The sequence below is a fragment of the Ambystoma mexicanum genome, chromosome 4p (genome assembly GCF_040938575.1).
Source record: "Ambystoma mexicanum isolate Mex_15411 chromosome 4p, UKY_AmexF1_1, whole genome shotgun sequence".
NCBI classification, from domain to species: domain Eukaryota; kingdom Metazoa; phylum Chordata; class Amphibia; order Caudata; family Ambystomatidae; genus Ambystoma; species Ambystoma mexicanum.
In genome coordinates this window covers 709,686,822-709,713,816 of record NC_090927.1, presented here as the reverse complement: position 1 = coordinate 709,713,816, position 26,995 = coordinate 709,686,822, and the positions used below count along the sequence as shown (strand labels likewise).

Here is a 26,995-nt window from a genome sequence, read left to right as displayed (position 1 = left end):
CCTGGGTGTCCAGGTCTTTCAGGATTAATTTGCTGCTCTACTCTTTCTCTCTGTCTAGGTGGCTTTGCAGGGTGACTACCTGCTCTGTGCATGCCCTGTTGAAATGTATTTGTTGCTCCAGCTTTTTCTGGCTCTGCAGTATGGAGTCCAAACTTTCTTGGTACTCCTTCTGTAGGGCAAGCATTCTGGTATCCTGGTCTGCCTTTTCCTGCTGCAGGATTCCCATGTCCTCTTTTATTTTGATTATGTGGTGCCTACTTTCATTTTCGGACTCTTAGCTGCTCTGTAGCCTCTGCTCAGCAGAGTCCAGATCAGTTTGGGCCTTTCTTAATGCCTGCAGTTGCTTACTTGCCAGATCTTGGCCTTTAGCATATTTACCCTGTATGGCTCCAATATATAGGTATAGATATGCTGCTATTTTTGCAATCTTGTTTTGCTCCTCCTTTGCCTTAGGGGCCATATACAGTTCACTCAGGGCCATATGTAATGGACCCTGATCTTGCCATGTATCTAATCCTGTTGCAGTGATCTGTTCTGTAATTGTCTGCAACCACACATTCCTATCCTGCTCTGTCCATTCACCTCTCACAGATAGTTTATGCAATAGGTGTTCTCTAGCCATATTGATCTCTACCAATGTCGCCATTCTGGAAATATTGATTTCCTTCCTGATTTACAGAAGTTTTGTTTTATTTTTGCAAAACAGACCGTTTCCTTAGAGCGTTCCCTTTTGAGGGGCGCTTTTCACAGTGTAACACAGCGTGGTAGCCCAACATGATTTATGTACCCTGTCAGTTAGCACACTGTATTAAGCTGTCACAAGTGGTATATCTAATTCAGAAACCCCACGCACGAGCCCTCAATGTGTAAGTGGTTTCAACCCAGCACTCCACCTAAGTCAATGCTTAGCGTGTGATGCCCAGCTGGAACCCTTAATTATATATTTTTATGTCTAAAGTTCTTTTATTTCTGAATGATGTACCCTTATATCACGCCCCTCTCTTTGAATCCCCCGTCTCACTGAACCAAGAAGTAGGTGGTTTTGCAAAGTTAAAAGATTTATTTGATAGATTTAAACAAGATAGATATCACACTTAAGAATTTGAACAATATCTAGATATCACACTTAATATTTATACAATGATCAGCGTTGGGTGATATTACAATCAACAATCTCTTTAATCAGTAGGAGTATGGTTGAGAAGAATACTGTGGCATAGAATAAAACTGTGTGGGTTCAGTCAAATGCAATGATAGGAAATTAATGCAGCACAGAAATAAAACTGGATATGAATTCTATCAAATGCATGTAATCACTCTTTCCCCCCTGATACTACTCAATCCCCCCTAATATGCAATATAGAGTTGTAAGGAGAGAAAACAGGTTTCAGGAATAAACACTCTACAAATGCAGTTTCAATCCCAATTCCCCCAGCAAGCTTAGAGAGAAACAGGAATGATTTCAAGACAGGTCAATTGCTTTTGAATGTGGCTTGCAACGAATGGGAAAAATCACTGAAAAATTGATTTAATTCTCTAAATGGGATTCAAAACTAGTGGTGGCCGCTTTGGATAGTTCCATGTTGACACTAGCAATGATGGGTTGAAACCACTTACAGTTGGTATATTGCAGAGAATCTTGGAAGGGTTCGGTACAACTGGGAAGTCAGCTTCAACAAGGTTATTCAATGGGCGTAAGACTTGTATCACCCTCCAACTTAACCCTTTAACTTTTTTTGACAGGGTATATCGCAGTGTTACACTGGGACTCTGAGGGCACTATGATGCCCCGCTGCCATAACGCAACAGTTGCCTTGTGTACACTGCCTCATCTACCTCTCTGGCCAAGGGATACTGTCACACTGGGTAACAAAGCTTCAACTTGATATGCACTGCTCCAATGCTCTTCAAAAGCCCTACATCATGGGGGTTTACTGTCCATAAAGTGCTTGGGACCGTTAACAAATCTTCCTGTAACTACATGGGCATGCACTTGGCAGTGAGTATGGGACAAGGTACATTCCTATGCTGAATCATCATTTGACATAGGATACAAACCTCCAGTATCATTTCACCCTCATTATCTGCATCTTCAAACAGCCGTCTGACACCCCACTGAATAGGTGACCCGGGTCAATACACAAAACTGTACCCCACTTATATCCCCTTTCATCGGTCCCTATGAGCACTATATCGTAATCCGCAATCAACAACCCCTCCGAATCGAATGTGATAATTTTACCCAGAGCATGATCTTCGGGCAATGCTGGCCCAAACAAAAACTCTGACAGCACCCTCAATGGCTCATTTCTGATACCTGGCACACAACTCAACAACATGGTTGCACAATACATAAACATATCCGGGTGCAAAGGAAGTCCTCTAGTGGCGCCATCACTGTACAAAGTTCATGTTCTTGTCAGGATACTTACATTACAAATTCCTGGTATGGGGCACACTCCCCCTTCTTCCAAGAATACAATAGTCATACTCAGCTTGCCTAACAAGTTCCTGCCTAACAAGTTTACCGGTGTTGCAGGTGAAAACAGTAGCAGAGCTAACACCTCTTTATTACCTACCTTGATGGGTAAGTCTTCTGTAAATGGAACCAAATATATTGGCCTAGAGAACATTTGCTTGTCCATTACCTTTCCTGATAAGGGGAAGCGCCTTACCTTTATACATGATTTTGATGCACCCGTGTCAACTATAAAAGCAAATGATTTATTATCCATCTTCACTCCTATTCAGGGTTCCTCTTCTGGGTCGGTGGAGACTGAAAGGACTGGGCATGTCAGAGCTCTTGGTGGGCTCTCCTAGTCTGGGTATGTGTTTGACCCTGCAAATACAAAGGGATTACAATGTTCACCACACTCGCCCCTTGGTATTGTGTTACTGTGCCGTGCTGCAAGGCACTGTTTGTCCCACACCTGCTGGCTGTTGTGTTTGTTGATGCGCTTACACGGGTGCACTACTGGGTGTTGGTAGTTGCATTTGCTGTGGTTGTACCTGTTGTGGTAATGGCATCTGATACTGATAAGGGGGCTGTTGTCCCTGCGGGGACTGCACCATAAGCAGTGCTTCGTGGCATCATTCCCTACTGCACTTTATATATATTCAGGGCCACCAGTGTGGTGGGGTAAGCGCGGGGGTCATATGCATAAGTCTGCCTGCTCCTGCACTCTCGGCCAGAATGGGCCATTCTCCCACATGACCAACACGGGCCTGGACAACCGAATCTCAGCACCATCCCTGCAAATCCTCCTCCTCTACCTCGTCGCCCTCCTTGGAGTCACCCTCTCTTTCTCAGTGATAACCTCCCTGATACTCTGTTTTCTGGATAGCCGTCATGCCCTCCCACCAATTCCAGGGCCATAATCAACACTCCTTCAATACTCAGCTCCCCTAATTTCTTCTGTACTAACTTCAGCCATCTGCGCATTGTCCACAACTTCCTTCTGCCTTTGTCTGCAATGATGTACTATAATTGCCTAAATCTCTGTCCATCCTTTAGTCTTGAACCCCACTACCTTATCTAAATCATTTTGCACCTCTTTTGAAAGTCTTTCTTTAGCATGTGATCGAATATTGCCATAGTCTTATCCCATGGTTCCCCTGTCTCAGCCCTTCAAATCTTTTGAATCTGTAGTATGTATTGTGCCATATCTTCATCTTCTTTCATGGTAGGTGCCATTAACGAATGTATATCCAGTGTATCGGGATATGCTGCTCTTAGGGCAGCCCACACTTCTGCCGACAATCGTTAAAATGCACGCCATCATTAATGATATGTACCCTTGGGTAACCTGCTTTTTTCCCAAATATCACCCGCTTGATCTCCTAATAGTTCCGCGAACAAAGTTTCCAGGTCTCCTACTGCTAGTGTAACACCTGCAGTCTGTTATATTACATATATCCACTTGCCTGCTCCTGCCGCGAGTGATGGCACTGCCTTCATCAAGTTATTTCCCACTGATCCCTCACTTTAGATTGCTTCATTCTGGCCTTCTTCATTGGGTTCTCGCCTGGTGCCCTTGGCGGGCTAAGGTGAAGAATTTAGGGGTGACCATGTTAGCCACTCTGTCCATGGAGGCCCAAGTTTCAGCTGTATGCCAGAGTGGGTATTTCCACTTGAAAATTCTAAAAAAGGTGCTTCACCTGATATCAGTAGCATTACGTCCGCCGGTTGTCGCTGCTATTATATTGAATTGGCTGGATTACGGCAACTCTCTTTATCTGGCACAGCCCAAGGATTTGGTTTACTGACTTCAACGTCTCCAAAATCTGGCAGCACGGGTGGCAACTGGGACACCGTATGGGGCCCATATTTCCCCAGTCTTGAGTTCCTCCACTGGCTCACAGTGGCTCAGTGTATACGACTCAAAGCGCTGTGTATTGTTCATCGGGCTCTGCACGACCAGGGAGCAGAGTAGCTTCGTGATAAGTTTGTGTGCTACCTCCTTAAGCGCTCTCTGCGCTTAACATCAGCCGGCCTGTTATGTGTGCCCTCCTTCCATCACACCCGAGTTGGGGGATGTGCGTTCTCCATTGCTACAGCCCAGTTGTGGAATGATCTTCCGCTGGCAATGAAGGAAATACCAAATCATTGGGTCTTTATGAAAGCTTTAAAAACACATCTTTTTTGATCTTTGCGGTTGATTGGCCTTTGCCTCTGTGGCCTGGATATTTAGTTACTTGCCTCTCCAGTGCCATGATGCCCTCTGGCAACCGGGCGCTTTACAAGTGAGCATAACGTAACAACATTCCTATCCATATGTGGCCTGGGCACGTACTGGGCATTGCCAGGCCTTTATTTAACAATGGAAACAGTGTTCCCACCTGCTTGGCTAGTAACATCCTCCTCCTTCTCTTCCCCTTCACCAGAGGCATGCAGCCTGTTCATGCTCTCAGTCTTGGACACCACAAACTCTCCACTTTCTGTGTCACCCTGGGCAGCATCACCCCGGGCAAAATCACCCCCTGCTACTCATCTGTTCCCCATCCTCCTCCTGCTACTCCGGCATTTCTATCTGACCTGATTGACTCATAATCTAAACCATCTGCATGTTGTATTGCCCCTCGATCCCGCTCATCGTTACGCCAATCATCCTTCGTTTCAACATGTACACCCCTAATCGCGATACTGTCAATTCTAAATAAAATATCACCTGCTCTCCATTCATCAGTGCCTATTGGCGCTCTTCAGAAATCTTCCTTTTCTAGCTTTACTCGTGCAAGCTCTGCCCATGTCCTTTGCAACGCTGTTTGTAAGTCTCTTCATGCCCTGTTCTCTGTTTCCATAACTAATGAGTTGCGTGTGGCTGCTGAGAGCTGCGGGTAGTAATCATAGGTGGTGGGGGTTCTCTGTCATGGGGCTGCATGTGGCATATACTCTGGGTTGGTATAACATGCAGCTGGTTGTATAACACCCCTGTGGGGCTGGCGGGGCTGTAGGTGTATCACAGGACTCAGGGGCTACACTAGGTACATGGGTGACACAGGGTGCTTGTATTACAATGTCTCCCTTTTTAGGGTCCTCTGGGATGTCTTCCAAATCCTCAACCATTCTCCAGAGCTCAGAAATACCCTTCCTATTCTTCAGCCCCCCCACCCCCGTTATATTTTGCGGCTAAATATGTATACGTGTGGCCCCAGAGATCTTTTTTATTCATTCCTTCTTCGTGCCACAGCTTATACATCCCTTTTGTATCAGTGACCCACTCCCTAGGGCACTTCAAAATGTTCTCCCATTATAGCGGGTGCACTGTACACATGTATTCAAGTGGGGTATGGGAACTCATAGTTGCGTCTGGTCCTGCACTCGTAATAATCTATTGTATCTACACTGATCCAGTGGTGCTGATCTATCCCGTCCTCCCAGCGCTTCCCACACTGCCTGCTACCCATCCCCATTCTCTTTGCCCCACACACCATACCTTTCTTCACTCAAACACCACAAAGCAACACTAGCACAGCTCTAAAACACCTTAAATCATGAATCCAGAATACCACAATTATATACACAATGGTTTAGACCCTTACTGAGTCTCCTCTCTGAGACGAGGGAATTTACCTCATTGCACCCCCCTTATGCTGGGCGAAGGGATCCCAGGCCCACCATATAATGGGCCTATACAACAAAATCACACTTATTTACACAATGGTTTAGACCCTTCCTCTATCCCCTTGCCTTGTGAAGAGGGCATTTACTTCCTCACACTCCCTTTTGCTGATTGGAGGGATCCCAGGGTCCTCCGTATACTGGACCTCGCGTCCATTTTATTTGCAGTGCTGCCTTTCCTCCACAATAGAGAAGATCCCTTTTCCTCTCTTTCTCACAATATATACTGTGATATCACCTTTCCCCTCAACAGAGATCCCCTGGCCACTTCTATATATAAAAACCACTATATATTAAGATGTGATCTTTTACAAACCACACGCTCACTATCCACTCACTTGACACATACACACTCTCCTCTGTTTTCTATCGCAAATGTGCGCTTACATCTATGCGTTATCCCAAGTGCTTCCGATATGGGTTTCCGTCAACAGCCTGCACAATCTGGGAGCAGCACCCCACTCCAAGGAACAGGCAGGCCTTCTGGCAAGACAGCACCAGTGAACCTCTTTAGATCATGCACGGGAGACTGGTCACTGCAGATGGGCACCGTACCCCAGGATGCATGGCTGGGACACCCCCTACTACTTCACGGAGAGTCTGGGATCACGTCGGGTCACCAATTTGTGGACAACTACTAACTGTTTGAATGATGCAGATCCTTACCATTGGTGTGCTCGGACTTGCTATCAGCTCATATTTTGTATAGGAAGAGGAGGCATGCAGCCATTTCTTTAGATCATTGTTGCAGCCAAGAATCCCTTGAAGAATCACAGCCCGTTGAAGATCCGAAGATGACTCCTGAAGTGGCCCACAGTCCCTTCCTGTGTCCGGCCTGGTGAAGCCCTGTGTAACTACCTGATCTCAGAGGAACCTGAGTGGTGCTTCAGCCCTTGGACTACTGGGGCCAACTAGTCTCAATACCTTCGAGGATCCTTCCCCTCTCAACCTTCAGACGTGTCCCTGAATTGCCTGGTGGACTGAGCAGCTCTCTCATGGGCTACCTAGTAATAAGCGCTGCCATTCCACGTTCAACTCCGGAACCTGTGTCACAAGTCGCCTTTGCAATGAATTTCAGCGCCCCAGCATTAAGGGATCCTGTCTTGGAGCAGTTTCTGTGATGGCGACTGGAAGGATGCCTGTTGCTTCTGTGCAGAGACCATCGTTGGAACTCGCCTTCCTCCAACCTGTCAACTCTACTGAGGAGGTCTAGATTAAGGTTTCTTGCATTTTCTCATTGCCAGAGGCTGCATCTAAGAATCCTTAATCCCACAACTCTTGCGAATCACTCAATGGAACCAGTGGCGGAAGATCGAGTCCCTGGCTACCCCCAGATGATCCACAATGACATCTGTGAACATCAGAATAAGGGGGGGTAGGTAACCATAGCGTATCTTTCCCCCTCTGTCCTCCATAGGATAACATTGGAAACAAGTCCCTTTGTCTCCTGCATTCCATTCCGCTCACCTTTAGGTCGTTGAACCTGGGTAGAGTACCTGAAATATAAGAACACATACACTTACCTTTAGTAAGAATTGTCGACAAACTTTTTGAATTGTCACCAACACAAGTGAACTGCAACTAACCTGCAGAGACTCCCTTCAGGGACGAAACATTGTGGCTCTTGTGACCTTTGGGCACTAGGACCCATTCTTCTTAGGACTGGACTGTTTAAGTTAGGGAATAAAGTTGTGACCTTGTTCCATCATTTCTTGCATTTTATTTACTGTTATTATGATTACTATTAGCGTATTTATTGAGTGCAGATCTACCTTTGGGAAGCAACGGAGCGCTTTAAAATCATAGGGGGAAAAATACGGTTAGGGAGCATAGAAACAAAGGAATAGGGATCTAACAGGGGAGGGAGGACAATAGTCAGCACGGGTCTACAAGTGACAGGGGAGGAAACAGTGGGGATCAGATCACCCAGTCTTAGATAAGGTGGGGAGCGGACAGTGTATGTACCTAGGTTTTAGGAAGGAGACATTCCTTGAAGAGGAGGGTCTTGAGCTCCTTCCTGAAATGTAGAAGCGAGGGGAAGAATCGGATGTTGATGGGGAGGAGGTTCCAGAGTCTTGGGGCATAGACTGAGAAAGCCTGTCTTCTGTTTTTTTCCATTCATTGAATAAATGTGTTCCGTTTTCTCATTTACTTAACTGCTTTGCTGAATTTTAATGCATAACTCAACTGTGATGCATGTATATATTTGTATCATATTGTGCGATCATACCACCTGTTAGATTAATTTTCAGTGTGTCCAAAGGCCTATAAATAACTTTTATACTTACTGTCTAAAATGAATTATTGTGTGCCATACTGTGTGGACTCATTGAAGTCCCCTGACCCTTGACTGCTCTCCATTGCTAACTTGATTGGGTTTTGGCCAACCATAGAGTCCCTGATCACTATAACTAGGGTGACCTCCTAAATTCTGTCCAACAAGCCAGATTCTAGAAGTCCATCTTAACAACTTGGAGAAAATGTCCCACCCTTATGGAGGAAGGTGTGCCATTTAGCAGCACACTCCCTGAGGACCTTTTCATGCATGGACTGGCTTCAACCACAGTCTTCCATATGTTGTTCCTCCCCCAAAGCAGTAAAGACACACCATGTGGGGTTTCGTCACTAATATTTGAATCGAGCCTTTCTTGCAGGCCTTGATGCCCATCTTGGGATTTGGCATGACTAATTTTAGTTTTTAAAAAAAGCTAGTGGAGTTGCTGAGCAGCGTATCGAATGTGCGGAAAAAAAGGGAAATGAAGTGATGGAAGCCACGTTTGGCATCCTGGGCATAAAGTGGACTCGGGCAGAGCTGCATGCCACTATCCGGTTGCTGGCCATTTTTCTGAAGGCAGCTTGGACTAGAAAATCTATATATACATTGATGAATCTGTGGGGCAAAGGAATCTATTAGAAATGGAATGAAGCCCCAAAGTGAAGAGTGTTCCAAGAGTTTGGGTGGCAAAACAGAAAGGATCAGCCGCCAACACATTCTCAACTTAAAATACAGAGACAAAGTAGATTCAGAGAAGATGAGCTTAGAAGGGCTCTTACGGTCTAGCTTTTCCTTCACTAAAGAGTGGCCTCTGTCAAGCAAGGTATTCTCTAGAATGCAGAAAATGTGTTAACTGGACACCATCGCAAGGAATGGAGAAAGGGAGCAATGTGATCTGATCTGTGGGTCCCTCTGACTAACCAGGCTCTGACTAACCAGGCTGCAGCATTCTGAACAAGCATGAATCAACTAGTAAGATAACAAATGAGTGACATGTAAAGAGGATTAACAAATGAGCATGAAGGAGAGCCAATCTGGCATTGAAGAGGGATTGAATTGGATTATGAAACCCAGATTAGAACCAGGGAGGGGGTTAGGGGGTCAGCAGTTGAAGGTTTGAAATACTCAGATTAGAGGGCCAGCAGACAGAGTTCCAAAGCTCTGGTCGTCACCACCACATACCAAATGCAACTCTGGCTTATTGTTACTGAGTTTAAAACAATTGTGGGAAGACAAAAGGAATGCCAAGCTACAAAAAAGGCATCCTGGTCACTTTGCTAGCGAGGTTCTCTGAAGATGGTTTAGTCTGGGGTTTATCTGACTTTCCACAGGCTAAAGAATCTCACATTTGTTGCTTCCTGTGTAAGGCGAGGCTGCACCATTTCAATACTCTGCTATGTACCTAGAAAATCAGCTAGAAATGTATCCCAGAAAGATGTGCTGGATGCTTTTCTACGCCCTATTTCTGGGGATCAATGTGATCTTAATGTCTATGGCAAACTGTTGCCCTTTGTGTAGCTTGGTAACTCAGTTTCGAAAAAGAATTACATTGATTTTGCCCGTCACTTCATACTGTTTGTCTATCATGTAAACACAGTTCATTTTTGTAGACACTTGGCCTTTTTCCTTCATCACAGTGCATCAGATCCCCCTCATTGGTTTATATTCCACTTTCATGAAAGAGTAGCTCTGCTGGGCTTCTAGAAAATTTGTAGACAACCAATTGCTTCGGGGTCCTGGCCATCTGGAACAGTCAGTTTAGCAGGCAAATACAAATAAAGACATGTGTAGTGCAAAGAAGCATTACTCGTAATAATGGTAATATTTTCCCTCAGAAGCTGGTATGAATGATTCAGCAAACACGTGTAAGATGTTGCAAGTTTAGATGGAAGCCATTGTAAGCCTTGTAAACATGTTTGGCTTGATTTCTATTGTTACAAACTATTTTCAATATGGCTAATGTTTTGCCTCAGAGTTAATCCTATTCTACTTCTATTTAAGAGGAAGTTGCTGCAAGTTATTCAACATAGTGACTCTTGTACTTCTTATCCTATAACCTATTTGCCTGACCCATGGTACATCAGGAGGAAGGGGGCTGGAGCATTATTCTGTGGTAGCGCAAACATTTAAAAAATCAAAAGAGAAGTCCGGGCACATGCATGATCCTGCCCATTCCAGGGCGGCTTGCTATCCTGCCAGCTTCCCTTAACTCCTCTAATATACAATGGCAAAGATGGGTTCTTTTACCAAAAGGGACAAGGCCTGAAACGCTATGGTCACTATACTGATTAACTTCTGCTTACTGCAACATCCAGCCCCCAATAGACATGTAAGATTGATTTTCAAAGAATCTCAACATCCAGCCCCATGTAGACTTGTAGTATTTATTTTCATAGAATCTCAAGGACACGGACAGGCCAAGGGCCTATAAATTCAACCCAGCATGATCTTCAGCACAGTCTGGCCTCATTTTGAATCAACTCCAGAGCTTATACTTACCCTGTAGTGTTTACACAACATGTGATGACTGACCCACTTTGCTGCCTTGCAGATTCCCTCCAGTGCAAAAGACACTGGCAATCAACAGACTTTGCCTTAGTCTAAACTATATTATCATCCAAGTAAATGTAGGTGAAAGCCTGCTGATTAAATAGCATTACGATATGCAGGACACCACCAAGCGAGCAACAGATACCATTGCTGCTACTTTACAGAGAGGAAACCCCTGTATGCAGCACTCAGTCTGCTAAAGCACAAAAATCTTTTGTGTGATCCAGGTAAAATGTGGGCAATTGCTGCACAGATACAGGATTTGAAAACAAAGAACGGTGACATCAGAATTGTCATCAAACATATATTACTGATCTAACTTCTGCGACGAATCGAGAGTATTCGTCCCTTTTTCGCAAGGGGGATACATCCCCTTTCAGCTAGGAAGGTGGCCCTGCTTTGCAAGACACTCTCTAGGGCTCTGGACAAGTGGGACCTCACTGGGAACAACTCCCCCTAGGGGACAAGGTCTCTCATTCCAACAAGAAACTCCCTATGAAAGCCACCTTATCTGCATATATGGGACTGCCTTCAGTAATGGAAAACATACCTTAGCTCAAGGGAATGCTGGTTCACCCACGACTCCTGATGAAAAGGGGAATATCCCTTTAAGAGCAAACTTGTATGTAACCAGGACAAGTGGAACACAAGAGAGGAGAGAGAGCCATATGCAGGGGAAGCCCTCTGACATAGGTAAGCCGTGGAAAGGTGAAGCAGACTGGAGACACGGAGCCCGGCTATCTGAGAAGCAGAGAACACCAGAGTGAGATGCTGGAGAACTGGCAACCTGGACAGCAGAAGAGCTGCTGGGAGGACAGAGAGCAGAGGACCGTCTGACGTGACCATGGAAGCACCATGGGGTCTGGGGCCCATCCAATGACAAAGACACCCGTAGGGACGGGAGACTTCTGTCAGTGAACCCTTGCAGAATGCTGTAAGACACAGAAGCACCGGGAATGGAGCAGTTGGGCAGTCTGGAGCGCAGAGGGACCAACCGAAGCAGGGGACCAGAATGAGGGCCAAAACCAGAAACACCACCAGCGATGAACAAAGTTATCAGGTGTGAAGACATCATGAAGTAAGAAACAGACAACAGACTTAAAGTTCAAAGAAAATGTATTTATTAACTTAAATGTCAGGATGGTAGAAGGCCTAACTTGCCCTATGCAAAGGAAAGTCTGAGTGAAAGAGTTCAACTTAAAAGTCTGTCGGGGTCCAAAACCTATGCTTGCCCTCACAACTAAAGCTAAACGGTATGTAGGGAAGTCAATCAAAGAAATGGCGATCAACACAAAGTTCTTCCAGCTCTTAGCTTCCTTTTCAGCTACCTTTCCCCAAGTTCAAGAAGTTAATAGTTGCTCACCGTAAACATGTCCTTAGTCCTATTTCCTCCGAACTGCAAGGACGTACCTAGCTAGGGAGGGGAGACGTAACCTTTTTCACCAGAAAAAAAAACTTTCTCTGCCTAAATTTAGAGGCACGTGGGGGTGAAGCCTTGGGAGCATGGGCTCCCCTGACTCCACCCACCGGTGCCACTCCTCAGTCCCTATTGATGCGTCGACAATATTTAACATTGCCTAATGACACCAGAATGAGGGGGAAGGATGGTGGGACGTTTGGAGGAAACGTTAGTCACTACGGTGAGTAATTATTAATTGCTCTTACGTCCCGTACCCTTTCCTGCATACTGCATGGGCGATTACTACTGAATGTAGCACAAGAGTAGAGAGGAGACCCTCCTTAAGAAAACAGATTCCTTCGAACCGCTGGTCCGAAAGCCGCATCTGACTTGTAGCCTCCGTCCAAACAGTAGTGCTTACAGAAAGCAGAAGGGGTAGCCCAGGTGGCCGCTCTGCTTTTGACCTGCCACGGCACCTGCCACTGGAATACGAAGACCGTGGCCTTGGCTCTGACAGTGTGGGCGTGCATGTTAGCTGGACGGGGTTTGTGCTGCCCCTCATAGGCCTCGTTGATGGCCGAAACCATCCACCTTGCTATAGAGGCCTTGGATGACTGATAAGCCAGCCTTGACCCCCCGAAGGTGACAAACAAAGCGTCCGACTTGCAGAAGCCCTTAAGTCCTGTCCAGACAGAATTTCAGAGCGCGTCAGTGCAAGACCCTCTGAGCATCGTCTTTAGGGTCGGCAAGAATCGCAGGTAAGACTATCTCCTCGTTTAGATGGAAAGCAGAGGCTACCTTAAGTAGGAACGCAGGGTGTGTTCTCAGGACCACCTTATCCTTGTGAAAAGTAGTATAGGGTTCTGAAGCCACCAGTGCCTTGATCTTGTTGACTCTGCGAGCAGAGGTGTGGCCCACCAACAGAGCTATTTTAATGGTGACCAGCCTGATGACTGCGGACGCCATTGGCTCGAATGGTTTGTGCACTAACACTACATTGAGGTCCCACATGGGGTGTGGTTGTTTGATGGGCGGGAAGAGCCTGGCGAGGCCCGCCAAAGGTCGCTTGACCACCGGGTTGGGAGAGAAGACCTCCTCCTCCGAATTTCTGTAGGTCCCAATGGCTGCCATATAGGTGCGGCATGTATCCACCTGCACGCCTGAGTGAGCAAGGTGTGCAGAGAATGAGAGCACATCATCCAACGTGCACGTAAGGGGGTTGATCTCCTTAGAGTCCACCCATGACAGAACCTAGACCATTTACTCTTGTACCGACTCCTAGTAGCCTTGCTTCTAGCACCCGGAATAATTTCTAGGTTAGCCTGTGATGGACCCAGGTGTTTCAGCGTGACCTGCTCAGGAACCACGCTGCAAGAGCTAACTTCTGTGGAGCGGGGTGGATGACCCTGCCCCCCTGCTGCACAAGGAGATGAGCTGGGCCCATCGGCAGGTGAATGGGAGGGCTGACCGAGAGGCTGAGAAGCTCAGAGAACCACAGTCTCACCGGCCACCACAGAGCTATCGGAATGATGCTGGGGTGACACGATTCCTTTAACTTGCAGATCACCCTGTGGACCAGGGGTGTGGGAGGGAAGGAATACACTGTCATGCCGTTCCACTGAATCTGGAATGCGTCGCCCAGAGAGCAGGGCCCTGCCCCTCCCATGACGCAAACTGCTGGCAATTCTTGTTGTCCCAGCAGGCAAAGAGATCCACCTGAGGCTGCCCTTATCTGCTGAAGATCTCCAGCAGCACCTGATCATTCAATTGCCATTCTTAATTGTCCGCTCCCAGTCTGCTGTGCCTGTTCGCTTCCAGATTGGACTCCTCGGAAGGTGAATGGCCGTCAGGTAGATGTTGTTCTCCAGGGCCCATTCCCACATGCTGATCGCTAAGTTGCACAGTGGTGGGGACCTAGTATCACCCTGCTTGTTGATATAGTACATGCTGGTGGAGTTGTCCATCTGGATGAGGATGACCTTGCCCCCAATGAGCAAAAGGAAAGCTTTGAGAGCTACCAGATGGCTTTCAGCTCCAGCCAGTTGATATGAGACTCCTGCACTTTCAGGGTCCAAGCTACATGGAAGCTGCAGTAGTCCAAAGTGGTCCACCACCCTTCCAGGTAGGAATCCGTAGTGATGGGGACCTGCAGGGTCGGCTGCCGGAAGGGCTTGGCAGCCCGCAGGTTGCAGTCCCTGGACCACTATGTGAGGTCCAGGTGGAAAGAAGGAGGAATTTTGACCATCTCCGCTTGGGAGCCCCGCTCCTTATTCCATGAGGCTGTGAAGTGCAGCCGCAATCTCCTCATCTTGAGTCTTGTGTAGGGTACAGCCAGTAGGACCGCTGCCATGATGCCTACTAAGTGTTGGTACCACCAGGCTGAGGTCAATTCTCGGGTGAGGAAGTGAGTAATGGCCCTCTTGATGGCCGTGACCTTGTCCTCCGAGGGGAAAACTCTCTCAGAGCTCGTATCCCATATAAGGCCCAGAAAGGTCAGGCTCTGCGTAGGCTGCAGCTGAGATTTCTTGAGGTTGACCGAAAACCTCCGCTCGTGGAGCGTGATCATAAGGGCAGAGGAAGTGTGATGAATCGCCCCCCGAGATCTCGCCCTAACGAGCTAGTCGTCCAGCTAGGGGTAGAAGTGGTGGCCCTGTGCCCTGAGGAAAGCTGCCACCGCATTCATGAACCTGGTAAATACCCTGGGTGCTGAATTGAGGCAAAACGATAGTACCTTTTATTGGAAATGGCAGCCCATGATACTGAATCGTAGAAAGGAGCAAAGCGGTTGCCAAATCGGGATATGTAGATAAGCACCCTTCCGATCAAGGGAGCACATCCAGTCTCCCCTGCACAATGTCTCTGCAATCAGTGCTTGCGTAACCATCTTGCATTTTTGAAGACTGAGGGAGAGGCTGAGGGTCAAAAGGTCCAATACAACTCTCAGGCCAGCCTAGTTCTTCTTTTTTATGATGTAAATTCTGGAGTAGAAGTCCAATCCTCGCTGGGAAGCTGAGATTTCTTCCACTGCCTGGCTCTCGACGAGCGACCGAACTGCCGCCAATAGGGTTGCTGTCCCAATCTGTGGGAGAGGAGGGCATGGGAGGAGGGAGGAGAGGAAGGAATTGGTAGGCGGTACGCAGTGGATACTACAGAGAGGATCCAGGGGTCCGCGAACCTCTGATGCCAAAACTGTGCATTAAGGGCAAGTCTGCCCCCCACCGGAGACACGTGGACCTGAAGGGGCGCGTCATACCTTCTTTCCCGCTGAAGATGTTGCGGGGAAGGGGGACTGAAAAAAGCCCTTGCTCACCCCCTTTTGTTGTTTGCGCCGATGCTGACTCGTGGAATGGTCAGGCTGTCTGGACCTCCATTCTTGGAAGCCCCGGAACACGCCGAATGCCAGCCCTTTGTCGGAGCATTGATGTGACTAGGTGTACGCCTTGGCTGTAACCTTCGTAAGGATAAAGACTTCATAGTTTGCAAACTACTTTTCAATTTTTTCTAGCTCCTCATCAGTGGTGGAGTGAAAGGTTACCACCCTCGAATGGAAGGTCCAATATGTGTTCCTGGACGTCTGGGTTAAATTTAGTAGGCTGAAGGAAGGCAGTCCTCATGTCCATGCCGATGCGTCACCATTTTAGCCACTGCCAGTCCCGCCTTGAAACGTGACTGGCTCTGTACCGTAAGCTCAGGAAGCAAGTCGGCTATTTCCCACCAAAGCCTTTACGTTGGATTGATGAAGATGCAGCAAAGCGTTGGAATAAAGCTTCTTCCTGTAACGCCTCCAAGATCTTGTCCTCCTTGCCTAGCAGTGCAGAGGACGAGTTCGCCCAGGACGACTAATGCTTTGAGTAGAGTGACACCACAGCAATCACTGAAGAGTGCAGTTGAGGGTGTGCCGACAGCAAGAGTGGCTCCCCCTCCATTTTCCTATACTTGGCATCCAAGCGCCGATTGACAGGCTGGGCCGAGTAGGGTTTGAGCCACCCCTTCTTGGCCAAGGCGACAACGTCCTTCATCGGGATCCCCGTTCTAGCCACGGGGGTAGAGTGAGGACCTCGGCAAGTACCCCTGCCTCCTGTTCGACTTCGGGTTGAGGAAGGCCCAAGTACTCTGCCAGACCTGCGAGCCGTTCGGGGAAGGCCTTGGCATACAATGGTGTGTCAGGGTCTTCTTCCTCGTCTGTGTCCACCATGGCGTCCGGCTGGTCTGGATCGTGTGGATGAGTGCTTGGTGCCGATGGCTGAGGTGTGGAGACTGGAGCCTGGTACGGAACTGCCTGAACTGTGGGAGGCAGGGGAGCTGGAATTGAAGGAGCCAGCACTAGAGCCACAGGAGGAATAACTAGAGGCGCAGGGAGAGGGGACATAGGGAGCATGTCCCTAATCACATCCTTAAGGATAGCCCCCATCTGAAAAGATCTCATGAGAGTGAGGACATTTTCAAAGAACCTGTCCTTGCAGGCCAGTGGGGAGGCAGGTGATGTTGAGGAGGTAGCGGGCAGTTGATGGGGCTGATGCATAGTCTGTCTAGCTGGTTGCGGGGTAAACATGCCCTGCGATGTTGATGGATAAGCTGTAGGCCACGTACCTGGTTGACACCAGTCCACTCCCACCAGCTCCGCTCCGCGGGGAGGTATCGGACGAGCGGCCATCTTGTCTGTCACGGCATGCCACGTACTGAAGTCGTGGTGCTTGGCTCACTGGGCCCAGCCTCCTCCAGGACTTTTGGCGGTGGAACATGAGACCTACCCTGCACCGGCAAAGCTGCGTGCAGGCGCCGACATGTTGCCGGTACAAGGGCGTAGCCCCTCAAGTGTACACCCAGTAAAAGAACCTTGCGGTCTCTCAGCACTGTCTCCGGAAGGATCTACAGACCCCTCGGCCTGGTGGTTGGTAGCTGAACTAGCCTCGGTATCCGTGCTGGTGCGAGAACCTGAGAGTTTCCTCCGGCCCAGGTGTCTCATTGGGAAGGAGTCACCTTTGCTGTATGCACTGGAAAAAAGCAGCCCTCGCTTGGGCCTTGACATATGCTTGACGAAGTCCTTCAAGCACTCTGGAGGCAACTACTCGAAGAGCTCCCTCCACCTAGCTAGTCTGTTCTTCAGAGCACGCAATGAAAGTGCGTCACAGACGGTACAACCCTCCCAGCCGTGGTCGGGGTCAAAGCAGCGGAGGCAAACAGCATGGGGATCGGATGTAGGGAAGAGCCCCTCGCAGGCTGGACACCTGCTAAAGCCCGCTGAAGTAGACATTCGCCGGGGAGGCGTGTGGCTGAAGAGGACCGAGTACCCGATTGATAAAAGAAGACAAAAAGACGGAAGAAAGTATCCTGGGAAGAGCGCATGGTATTACACGGCCAAAGCCAAACCCAGGAGCGCTGGTGAAATCGGCCCATTCCCGTCGATGCGGAAAAGGGGACTGACGAGTGGAGCCGGTGGGCAGAGTCAGGAGTCAGGCTAGCGCATTCTCCCAGGGCCGTGCCCTGCGTCCCTCTAAATTTAAAGGGGAAGAAGGTTTTTTCTGGTGATAAAGGTTCCGTCTCCTGTCCCTAGCAAGGGACGCCCATGCAGTATGGAGGAAAGGGGATGGGACGTAAGAGTACGTGCCATAAAAAACTCACGTTCTAGGTAAGTGCCACACAATCCTATGGGCTTCCTTCCCCAAGTTCCAAGCAGCACAGTTCAAAAGAAGGCTTTGTTCTCAAGACAATACTTACCGTTCCTCAACTCTCAGGGTTCCCTTCCCCAATACTTTAGCTCAGTCATTTGTACTTGTATCAGTCTTTCAACGGGTTTAACACAATTCAAGTTCAGCCTGCACCTCTTTCTGGATTGCTTCATCAGTTCACTTGTAGTGCTTCTCTTTGGTTTATTCCACAATATCTTTGGTTCTGACAGTTCAGGGCTCAGTAGTCTAGGCGCAGTTGTCAGACCACACGGTCCACCCATCACAGGTTGTGCAACCAGGATCCCTAGGCTCCTAAACTCACACTGGTTCTTTAAAGCATGTCCCTGTGTACAGACATTCCTTGGTTTCTCTTCATTGGCCTCTTGGCTTTGTGTGCAATATTTACACTCCTCTAGCTTCTCCTGTTTAGCACTTTGGCTATGTCATAACGTACCATACACCTCTTGCCATTCTTTGGCCTTGCTGCACTGCATTTACTCACAATGTTCACTTTGTAGGGTCTTGCTCATGTGCATAACAAAAAGGTTATGGCTGGAAGGTTTTGAATTAATCATAACCACAGGCATAGCGCTGGGCAACCCTCAAGACCATTCTTTTTTGAGCATGCCAAGCCATTACAGAAGGGGAAAGACCACAGGCTTGGACCCGCCCCAAAAGAGGCGGTCCAGCCCAAACTGCTAGGTCACATCACTTCTGCACGAGACCACAAGCATCCCCGGACATGTTTCGGCCTTGTTGGGCGTCATCAGTGAGGTGCAGCTTGGGTCTCTAGGACCAGCAGGCTCGAGACCCATGACTGGGCATGCCCATCCCACTCGTGGTGGCTTAAGCAAAAAGGTCTTGCTCCTGTCGCTACTCTCTATGGGCACTCTTTCACACTTGCGCTCTTTTCCACCATGTTGTTTTCATATGGGCACTTAATCTTGGGCTGCCTTCTGTTATATACTTTGCCCATTGTAACGCTCACCTGATTCCCGCAGAGGCGCCGGTCTTGACTGGGTGAATGCCGTATCTTCAAAGGTGATGTGTAACACACGGTTGGCTCTTTGGGCTGGACCTCTGTGCACTGTATGTCTGACTCGAAGAGTAAGATGTCTGCAGATAGAAAATATGGGATTAATGAACTGGGGTTATTGGGTGCCTCTCTCCTCTTCCCTTTCTCTTCTCCTGTAGAACCCCAAAGATTAACGCCCTCACCTTAGGTAAGTGAACGCCGAGCTCTCCATCTGCCTCGGGGCAGGGTGCCGTAACCAGTTTCTTCACTGGATAAGGGTGCAGGCCTCTTGACCTCAGAGGACTGCTGTCCGTCGTTAACTGCACGAATGGTAAGTTCTGGGCACTTCAAATGTCTTAAAAGTCTTTTGTAATGATATCTCTTGTTTTGCAGGGTTCCGGCGATGGCGGATGGCGGGCTGATGAGAGTTGAGGATCGAACCCGCGTGAGGAATAGAAGCGCCTGGAAGCATGTAAGTAAGCGCTTGTAGCCTGCTTCACGATGCGCACTAACTGTCCCTTTTATCTTGCAGGTACAAGTTCGGAGCTTTAGAGAAGCTGAAGGGTGCTGGAATACCCACTGGATTCGGCGTGGGAAGGAGTAATGGCACGTGAGTAATAAAGTTGCCCAATGTCTTTAAACGCACCTTCTTTTGTCTTTCAGATGCGGGATGCAGCGCCGAAGGCCTCCGGAGCGTGTGAAGAGCTGGTAAGCTTTTGTCTTTCAGATGCCGGAATGCAGTGCGAAGACCTCCGGAGCATGCGAAGAGTAGGTAAGCCTTTGTCTTTCAGATGCCGGAATGCAGCGCGAGGCGTTGGTGACAGCCGATGGACCAGGTAAGAGATGCGCTGCCACTGAAGACCGTAGTGCTAACCTGTTCTTTCTTTGTCTTTACAGGTGCTGCTGAAGACTGGATTCCAGGATGGTAAGCCTTTGTTCCCTTAGGCCCAGGATCAGAAGCAGAAGACACGATGAGCGTTCTGCTGCAGAGAATGCAGAATAACACAAAGCAAGATTCATCCATCGGGTGTGGTTTAAATAGCCTCCTGTAGTGCTTAGGTGTCTCCTTCCACAGCCACGCCTAGGTAAGAAAAGAGTTCCTGCTTTCCAGAAGAGTTCCAGTATTCTGAACCTAGGGAGTGGCTCCTGCCCCACCCAACAGGAAAAGTAGTCCCAAACAGAAGAGGATCAGGGGTTCAACTGGCAGGTAAGTAAGCAGCATGGTCTGCTGCAGGTAAGTCCACCCAAGCATTATGAGCCCGGCGCTTCCAGCGCTGGGACTGGGCATCTTTATGAGCCTGGTGCCACTGGCGCCAGGATAGGGTCCAAAAGGTCCCAATTGGGACTGGCTGGCACTCGGAACCGGGGTTATGGGTCTGCTTCCAAGGGAGTCGGGCAAGTCCTGATCTTTTGGAAGCAGAGATCATGACACCCATAAAGTTTTACTCAATTCCATATTCAATAAGCTTAATTGCAAGGTTTCATTCAGTTCGGTATTCAACAGATATTCAATATACTTAATTGCAGGTTTCTTTTCAATTCGATATTCAATATGCATTTGAAATGCTTAATTTCAAGTTTCTATTTAGTTTGGTATCCAATATGCATTCAACATGCTTAATTCCATGTTTCCCTTCAGTTCGGCAATTCATTATTTGTTTTATTGTTCATTTACTAGGCGCTTATACTACAAGTAAATGTGTTTCAAAGCACCCACATGGCAACAGGGAGGCAACATGGGATTGAAAAAGCAATGTATACACAAAAGTTAAAAGAGGCAAACTTACTATGCCCTGTGAATAAGTGCAGAGCTAGAAGGAGGGAAGAGGGAGTGGGGTTTAAGTGCAGGAGTGTCCATGCTCGTGGGTAAGCAGCAGATCTAAGTGCCGAATAAAGTAAGCGCAAGGGAGCGTAGAGCTGAAATAGTGCAGGCCTACAATGGTGAAGGCCAGTGGGTCCTAAGGCAAGTCGATTGGGCGTGGGAGGCCAGGGCCCCGAGGACACATAAGGGCCCTGGTCACCAATCACAGCGACTGAGATTAGCAGATGAGGGAAGAAGGGAAGGAGGAAGTGAAAAGGAAAGTCTTAAGGAGCTTCTGGAATTTGAGGCGGTCCGGCTCAAGACAAAGAGGAAGGGGGAGGGTGTTGCACAAGAGGGAACCAGCAGAAGCAAGAGATTGGCCTCCGGCCCTCTGTTTAGCGAAAAGCTTCACACAAAGAGACTTGGTTCCGGAGGAGCATAGAAGCCTAGAGGAAATATATTGAGCAATAGCAAGTTGCAGATAGGGTGGTCCCTGGCCCCAGACAGCCTTGTGGATGATGCAGAGGTATTTGAATTTAATCCGTGCAGCAACCAGTAGCCAGTGGAGAGTTTTTAGGGCAGGAGAGATGCAGTCTCTTGGCTTGAGGCCAAGGATAAGTCTTGCTGCCCTATTCTGGATTAGCTGGAGTGGCCAAAGAGAGGAAGAGGGTAGATTCAAGAGAAGGTTGTGGCAGTAGTCAAGCCTAGAAAGTACCAGAGCTCTGGTGTAGATGATGCAAAGTGTACCTAGTGATGTGTACCTAGTTGCAGAACCCTAGGAATACCGCGCGGCTGTAGAGTGCTTCTCCCCAACGTTCAACCGTCATCGATGTTGTTCATCTGCGGCTCCCGCTGCTTCTTTCATGCTTCGTAGGATGGCAGGCCAGCTCCGGCGGGTCACGCTCGCCAACGTGACCGGTCTTCTTGCCCTCACAGGTTGCTCCGCTGCCTCTGTCTGGACGCGGACAACATCCTGATTTCTTCTGATTCCCTGACACAGAGGCTCCCACTCCTATTAAAGCACAATGCACCTTGCACTTTACAGGCTTTCTGGGCTGCTGGCCGGCGTCCTGGCTCCTCCACAGGTCGCACCACACTATCCTCCTTCGAAAACGGGCCACCCGTTGTTCTCAACCCCACAGGCCTGCCTGTTTCTCCTTTTTGGTGTTCTCTGCCTATCTCTTTATACAAAAGGGTGCAGGTGTGGACCCTTCATTAAGTTTGCCATACCATGATTAAGGGGGCATGTCTGAATCTCCCCATACTCAGCAGGCATCTTCTTTGTCCCATTACCAGAGTGGTAAAATGAAGGTATAGTGTTGCTTACTCTCAGTCTCCTCTTCCTTGTTCCAGTACTTTCAAATGTTAAATGTGGGGAAATGAGGGGTGGGGTCTTGCAGTAGCAAAGGTCAGGGAAGGGTTAGGTTGGTCATCAATAGGGAAAGGGGGATACCATGTCTCACCTGTAGGTAACTCATTCCCAATCTTTGAGTACCCTCCACACTGGTTATCCTCCCTCGCTTCTCCACCTTAGGGTCAGGATCCAAAAGCGATGGCCTTTCCCTGGACACCTGAGAAGAGTATAGAGGGGGTTTAGGGGTGAGGATACCCTTAGGTTTCTCACACCGGACGGAATGAAGAAGGGGGAAGCTTTCTACAGAGCCTATCTTAAATAATGGAGCTTGGGAAAACTATGATATGTATGTGGGGCCATTAGGAAAGCATAAAGAGATATATCCCAAGAAGTCAAGGAAAGTAAATAGCAATATTAAGCAAGAGGCTTTGAGAAGGCCTGAAACACTATCCTCAGAAGGAAGGAAGACATGGCTACACTTAAATATTGAAGAGTGGGGGAATTCCTTAATGAAGGATTGTGAGAAGCAATGTGAGTCCAGGTTGTATGTAACAACCAGAGCTCTGAGAAAGAGCCCAGGAGAGAAATCCCAGGAAAGCGGTAGCCCACCCAAAATAAAGATATCCCAAAGACCAGAAGGATTGAAAAGAAATAAAATGCAATACTTAAAATCAGAGGAAGGGCTGTAATAGACTATCTCAAGAAAACCTGAATGGGGGAATCCCTTAATGAAAGGCTGAAAAGACTGAGAAACTATGTAAATCAAGATTATATGTTATACTCAAAGCTCAGAGAAGGAGCCTAGCAGAAAGATCCCAGGAGATGTGGTGTCTCACCCATAATCCAAATATATCAAAGAGGAGAAGGATCAACTGGAAAGAGAACGAGATGGTCCAAGTCAAAGTAAGGACTGTAAGAGACTATGTTAAGAAACTATGTTAAGAAACATATTAAGGAAACTGTTTAGAATACAGATGAGCAGTGCACCAGAAGAAAAACTAAATTCATGAGTAGTTGGCAGGAGCTACATGAGCTCATAAATGAGACCTTGAGAAGCAGAAGAGACCATCAGAATGACCTTGTCTCTAGAGGATGCCCTTTTTTCATCTAATGTATACATTAACTAAGTGAACCATGTGGTAAAGACTTGAGATCAACGGATGAAGGGAAGCAGTCCAGAACGAGAGATTATTTTGCAAAATTTAGTTATTAGGTTAGTGGTAGGGTCAGGTAGATTATGTTTTGAAAAGAAGAGAAATATTTGAGTTGGACTTCCTGATGACAGACGAGCACCTTACTTGGTTTGGATAGGTAGGGAGCACCCCTCGAACAATAGAGCAGGACAGGTATTCTATTTATTTATTATTTTGAATAAACCTGATTGAAATGTCCAGTCTGTGTCTGACTCCTTACTCCGACCCACAACCCTTCCAACACCACACCAGTGATAGCCATTAATAGAAAGGGCATTACTTTTTGCAGAAGCATCACATTTTCCACACGTTCCTGTCGCGTCTTCCTCTACAAGACGACATTTGTCACAATAGCACATACTAACAGTTGAAATTACACTATTCTTCATTTCGAACAATCCTCCATAGCTCAGACCTTTTTTAACTCCTCTAACAGGTCCCACAGAAAACAACAATGGAAGATAGGGTCATGTAATAACTATCCTTCACCTTAACACTGACAGCCAACTTTTGCCCGCCTCAAGAGGCCAAGGATTTGAAAAATACCTTTTAAGATGCAGTTGAAGCAGCGTATCAAAAGATACTGGGGTCTTTGCCAAAGACAACAGTATCCAGGAGTGTCAAACACAATTACGCATATGAATTTAGAATAAGAATAAGCATGACAGCTTCAGAAATACTTTACCTATGCAGTCCTGATTATCTACATAGTGCACTTCATTCACTCCAAGGCCTTCCTTTTGATAGAGTTCTTGTTCCTAATCCAAAAGAAAGAATCCTATGTAATAAACTTATTACCATTCTGAAATATACAAATGAAGCATAAAACGTGAAATTTCCAAATACAACCTAATACATGAGTTATTGTTTTAGTGGCATAATTTTAAAGTATTTCGCTAGAGGGTTCACTTTCATGTAACTTATTTCTTCACAGTAGATATGCAACTAAAAGTGTCAATCATGATTGTCAAAGCTGAAAACCAATCTGCCATTAAAGGCATAGTTTTGCATCTTGAAAAACAATACATGCAAGCATTTTTGGAATCCAAACAAAGGGAAAATTATTTAGCAGTAATAGTTTTTCTATGGCTTGTCCCCTCACAGAATCGTCATCATAATATATATCCTGCAGTGCCATCTGTTCTCAGAAACTTCACTAGGGGTGTAGCTCTGCCATCACCATCTCTGACATTCAGTTTCCTTGTCTCTGGACAGGACATCACCACTGTATAAATGCAACACACTCCACCCCATTCACAGAGTTCTCCCTTCCCCTCACGCTCAGCCACTGAGGAAACCCTTGCATGGAGAGAATTTAGTGCAGCAACATGATGTGCAAACATTTTACTCAAAAAACAAAGCCATGCCAACCCGCCTGTTCCATCCAAGTCTAAATGTTTTTTTTTTATATACTTTCAGAAAAGTGATAGGCTGGGAGGGTGATAAGGAATCTGTGACGAGAAACCATATAAACAACATTACCGGAAAGAAAATGTTCCCTTCTTATGGATTGCATCCTCCCACATGTTACTAATCTAGACAGACTCACAAAGTAACCAACGATTAGAAGAGGGCTGAAAGCGAACAATCCAAAGCAGAAATTTCAGAAAGACTGCTCAACCAAAACAGGTATACCTCTACGAGTTAAACCCATACTGAACTGTCTGGAAAATGAATGCAAAGAGGACCAAGTTGCAGCCAACCAGATTTTTATCAGTGGCACCCAATTCTGCATTTCAGCCACTGCCACTCCTCTGGTGGAGTGGGCCCTGAGACTTTATAGCACTTGCATGCCCTCTTTTTCATAACACTATGCAATAAAGAGCACTATCCAACTGTTTCATCAAAGCCTGTCGCATATGTGCCTGGGAGAAAGATGAAAAGCAGGTTTGTCCTTATGAAACTGAACTGTGCAACCTCTTCTCCTCAGAAGGATGAGGAAAAAATACTAGTAATTCAGGTTTCTGGATAACATGGCACTCAAACATACCTTTTGGCAGAAATGAAGGCCTGTCCCGAAGAGTCACTTTCTCCTTCTAAAGGTGAAAAAAGGGGGCTTGCATGAAAGACCTTGCTTATTGCTAACCAGTCAAAGAGACGTGATTGCCACCAAAAACATGTTTTTAAATGTAAGGAGCCAAAGAGAACGCAAGTGCATAGACTAGAAGGGTGAAGCCATAAGACAGTAAAGGACCAAGTTGAGGCCCCAAGACATAACCACCTAATGTGTTGGTGGAAACACTTGTCAGGCCTTCACAAACTGAGCACCCTGGGGAACTATAGCAATGAAACCTACTGCAGGTACCTCTTAAAAATGGAAATGGCAGCAAGGTAACACTTGACAGTGCCCATATTGATTCACTGCCTCGCCAAGAACAGCAAATACGGAGTCCTTGCCCATGTATTACCCCTTGTATGCATAAATAGACCTCGTAGCAGGTCTGCAAGCAAAAAACAACACCTCAATTACTGCCCTTTTAAGCTCCCAGACATCATACCTCATCTTCTGAACAGGCTTGCATGAAGACTGAGAGACGCCAGGTTCGAGTCTAACACCGCACTGCCAAACTCAGACAACAAGCACACCCCCAGATAGTCATCTTGAGAAGGTTCAGGGTACCATGTCCTCCGAGCCCAATCCAGGCTTATCAGAATCATGCAAGCCCCAAACCTCCTGAGAATCAAGGCGATGACTGGAACCAGCAGGAACACCAAAAGGAGTCAGACAGTCCACTCTACTAGGAATGGGTCCACCAATAGTCCCCTTGGAGCACACTCCCTAGAACTGAAAAGCTTGAACTTCCTCTTGTTCTTCCTTGCAAAAAAGCTTCCCAACAGGTCAAAGATCGCCAAATAAACACTGGGCAAAGCACCCACTCATTGGAGACAAAGTCTTAAATGTTCAGGGCATCTTCCACCCCACTCTCCACTGCGGCCAGATGGGCCACCAAAACTGACATGCCATTCCCCAAAAGCCAGAGCCAAATGGCCTCACTGCAAAGGTGAAATGGCTGCATGTTTCCCCTCTTTTTGAGGTAGTATATGACCGGCACCACACACCGTGGGTAAGCAGCACGTAGTGCTATATAAATGCAAATTATTATTATTATTATCATTATCATATGGTCTAACAGGATCAGGACAGTCTTCCTCTGGAGGGCAGTCAGATGGCTTGCAGCTTCAAGAGAATTATGTGCCAGGAGCTCTCCACCCAGGGCCAAAGCCTGCTCACCGGCAGAGCCCAGAGGTAACCACCTACGCCTTTCAGGGCAGTGTCCGTAGCAATCTCAGCACGTGGCCATGGTTGCAAAAACAGCTCCACCCCGCCAAGATCCATTAGCGAGACCACCACTGAAGATCCTTCCACAGAACACTGAGAAGGTCTGACATCTTGCTTAAAAACTGGTAGCATTGACTTCAAAGCGCCCATTGGAGAGAACACATTCTCAACTGAGCCTCCAGCACCAGCAAAATGCAGGATGTACGAGGCCCAGAAGGTGGGGAAAGGCTGAACCTGGTACCATGTATGAATTCTGGAATAAGGTTATCCTCTCACAAAGGCTGTAGACTCTCCTTGGGGTAGGTCTTGCCCACCCAAATTTCCAGGACCACTCAGAT

General features: G+C 47.4%; 1 protein-coding gene across 8 annotated transcripts in view; it reads right to left on the bottom strand.

The window, feature by feature from the left end:
- The window catches only part of MYO6 (myosin VI), a 1,279,197-nt gene that overhangs the window by 513,114 nt on the left and 739,088 nt on the right, over nucleotides 1-26,995 (bottom strand). For all 8 annotated transcript variants that reach the window (XM_069606282.1, XM_069606276.1, XM_069606277.1 and 5 more), the window contains exon 15: nucleotides 24,063-24,135. In XM_069606282.1, the coding sequence (XP_069462383.1) occupies nucleotides 24,063-24,135 (73 nt within the window). The remainder of the gene's footprint in view (nucleotides 1-24,062; nucleotides 24,136-26,995) is intronic.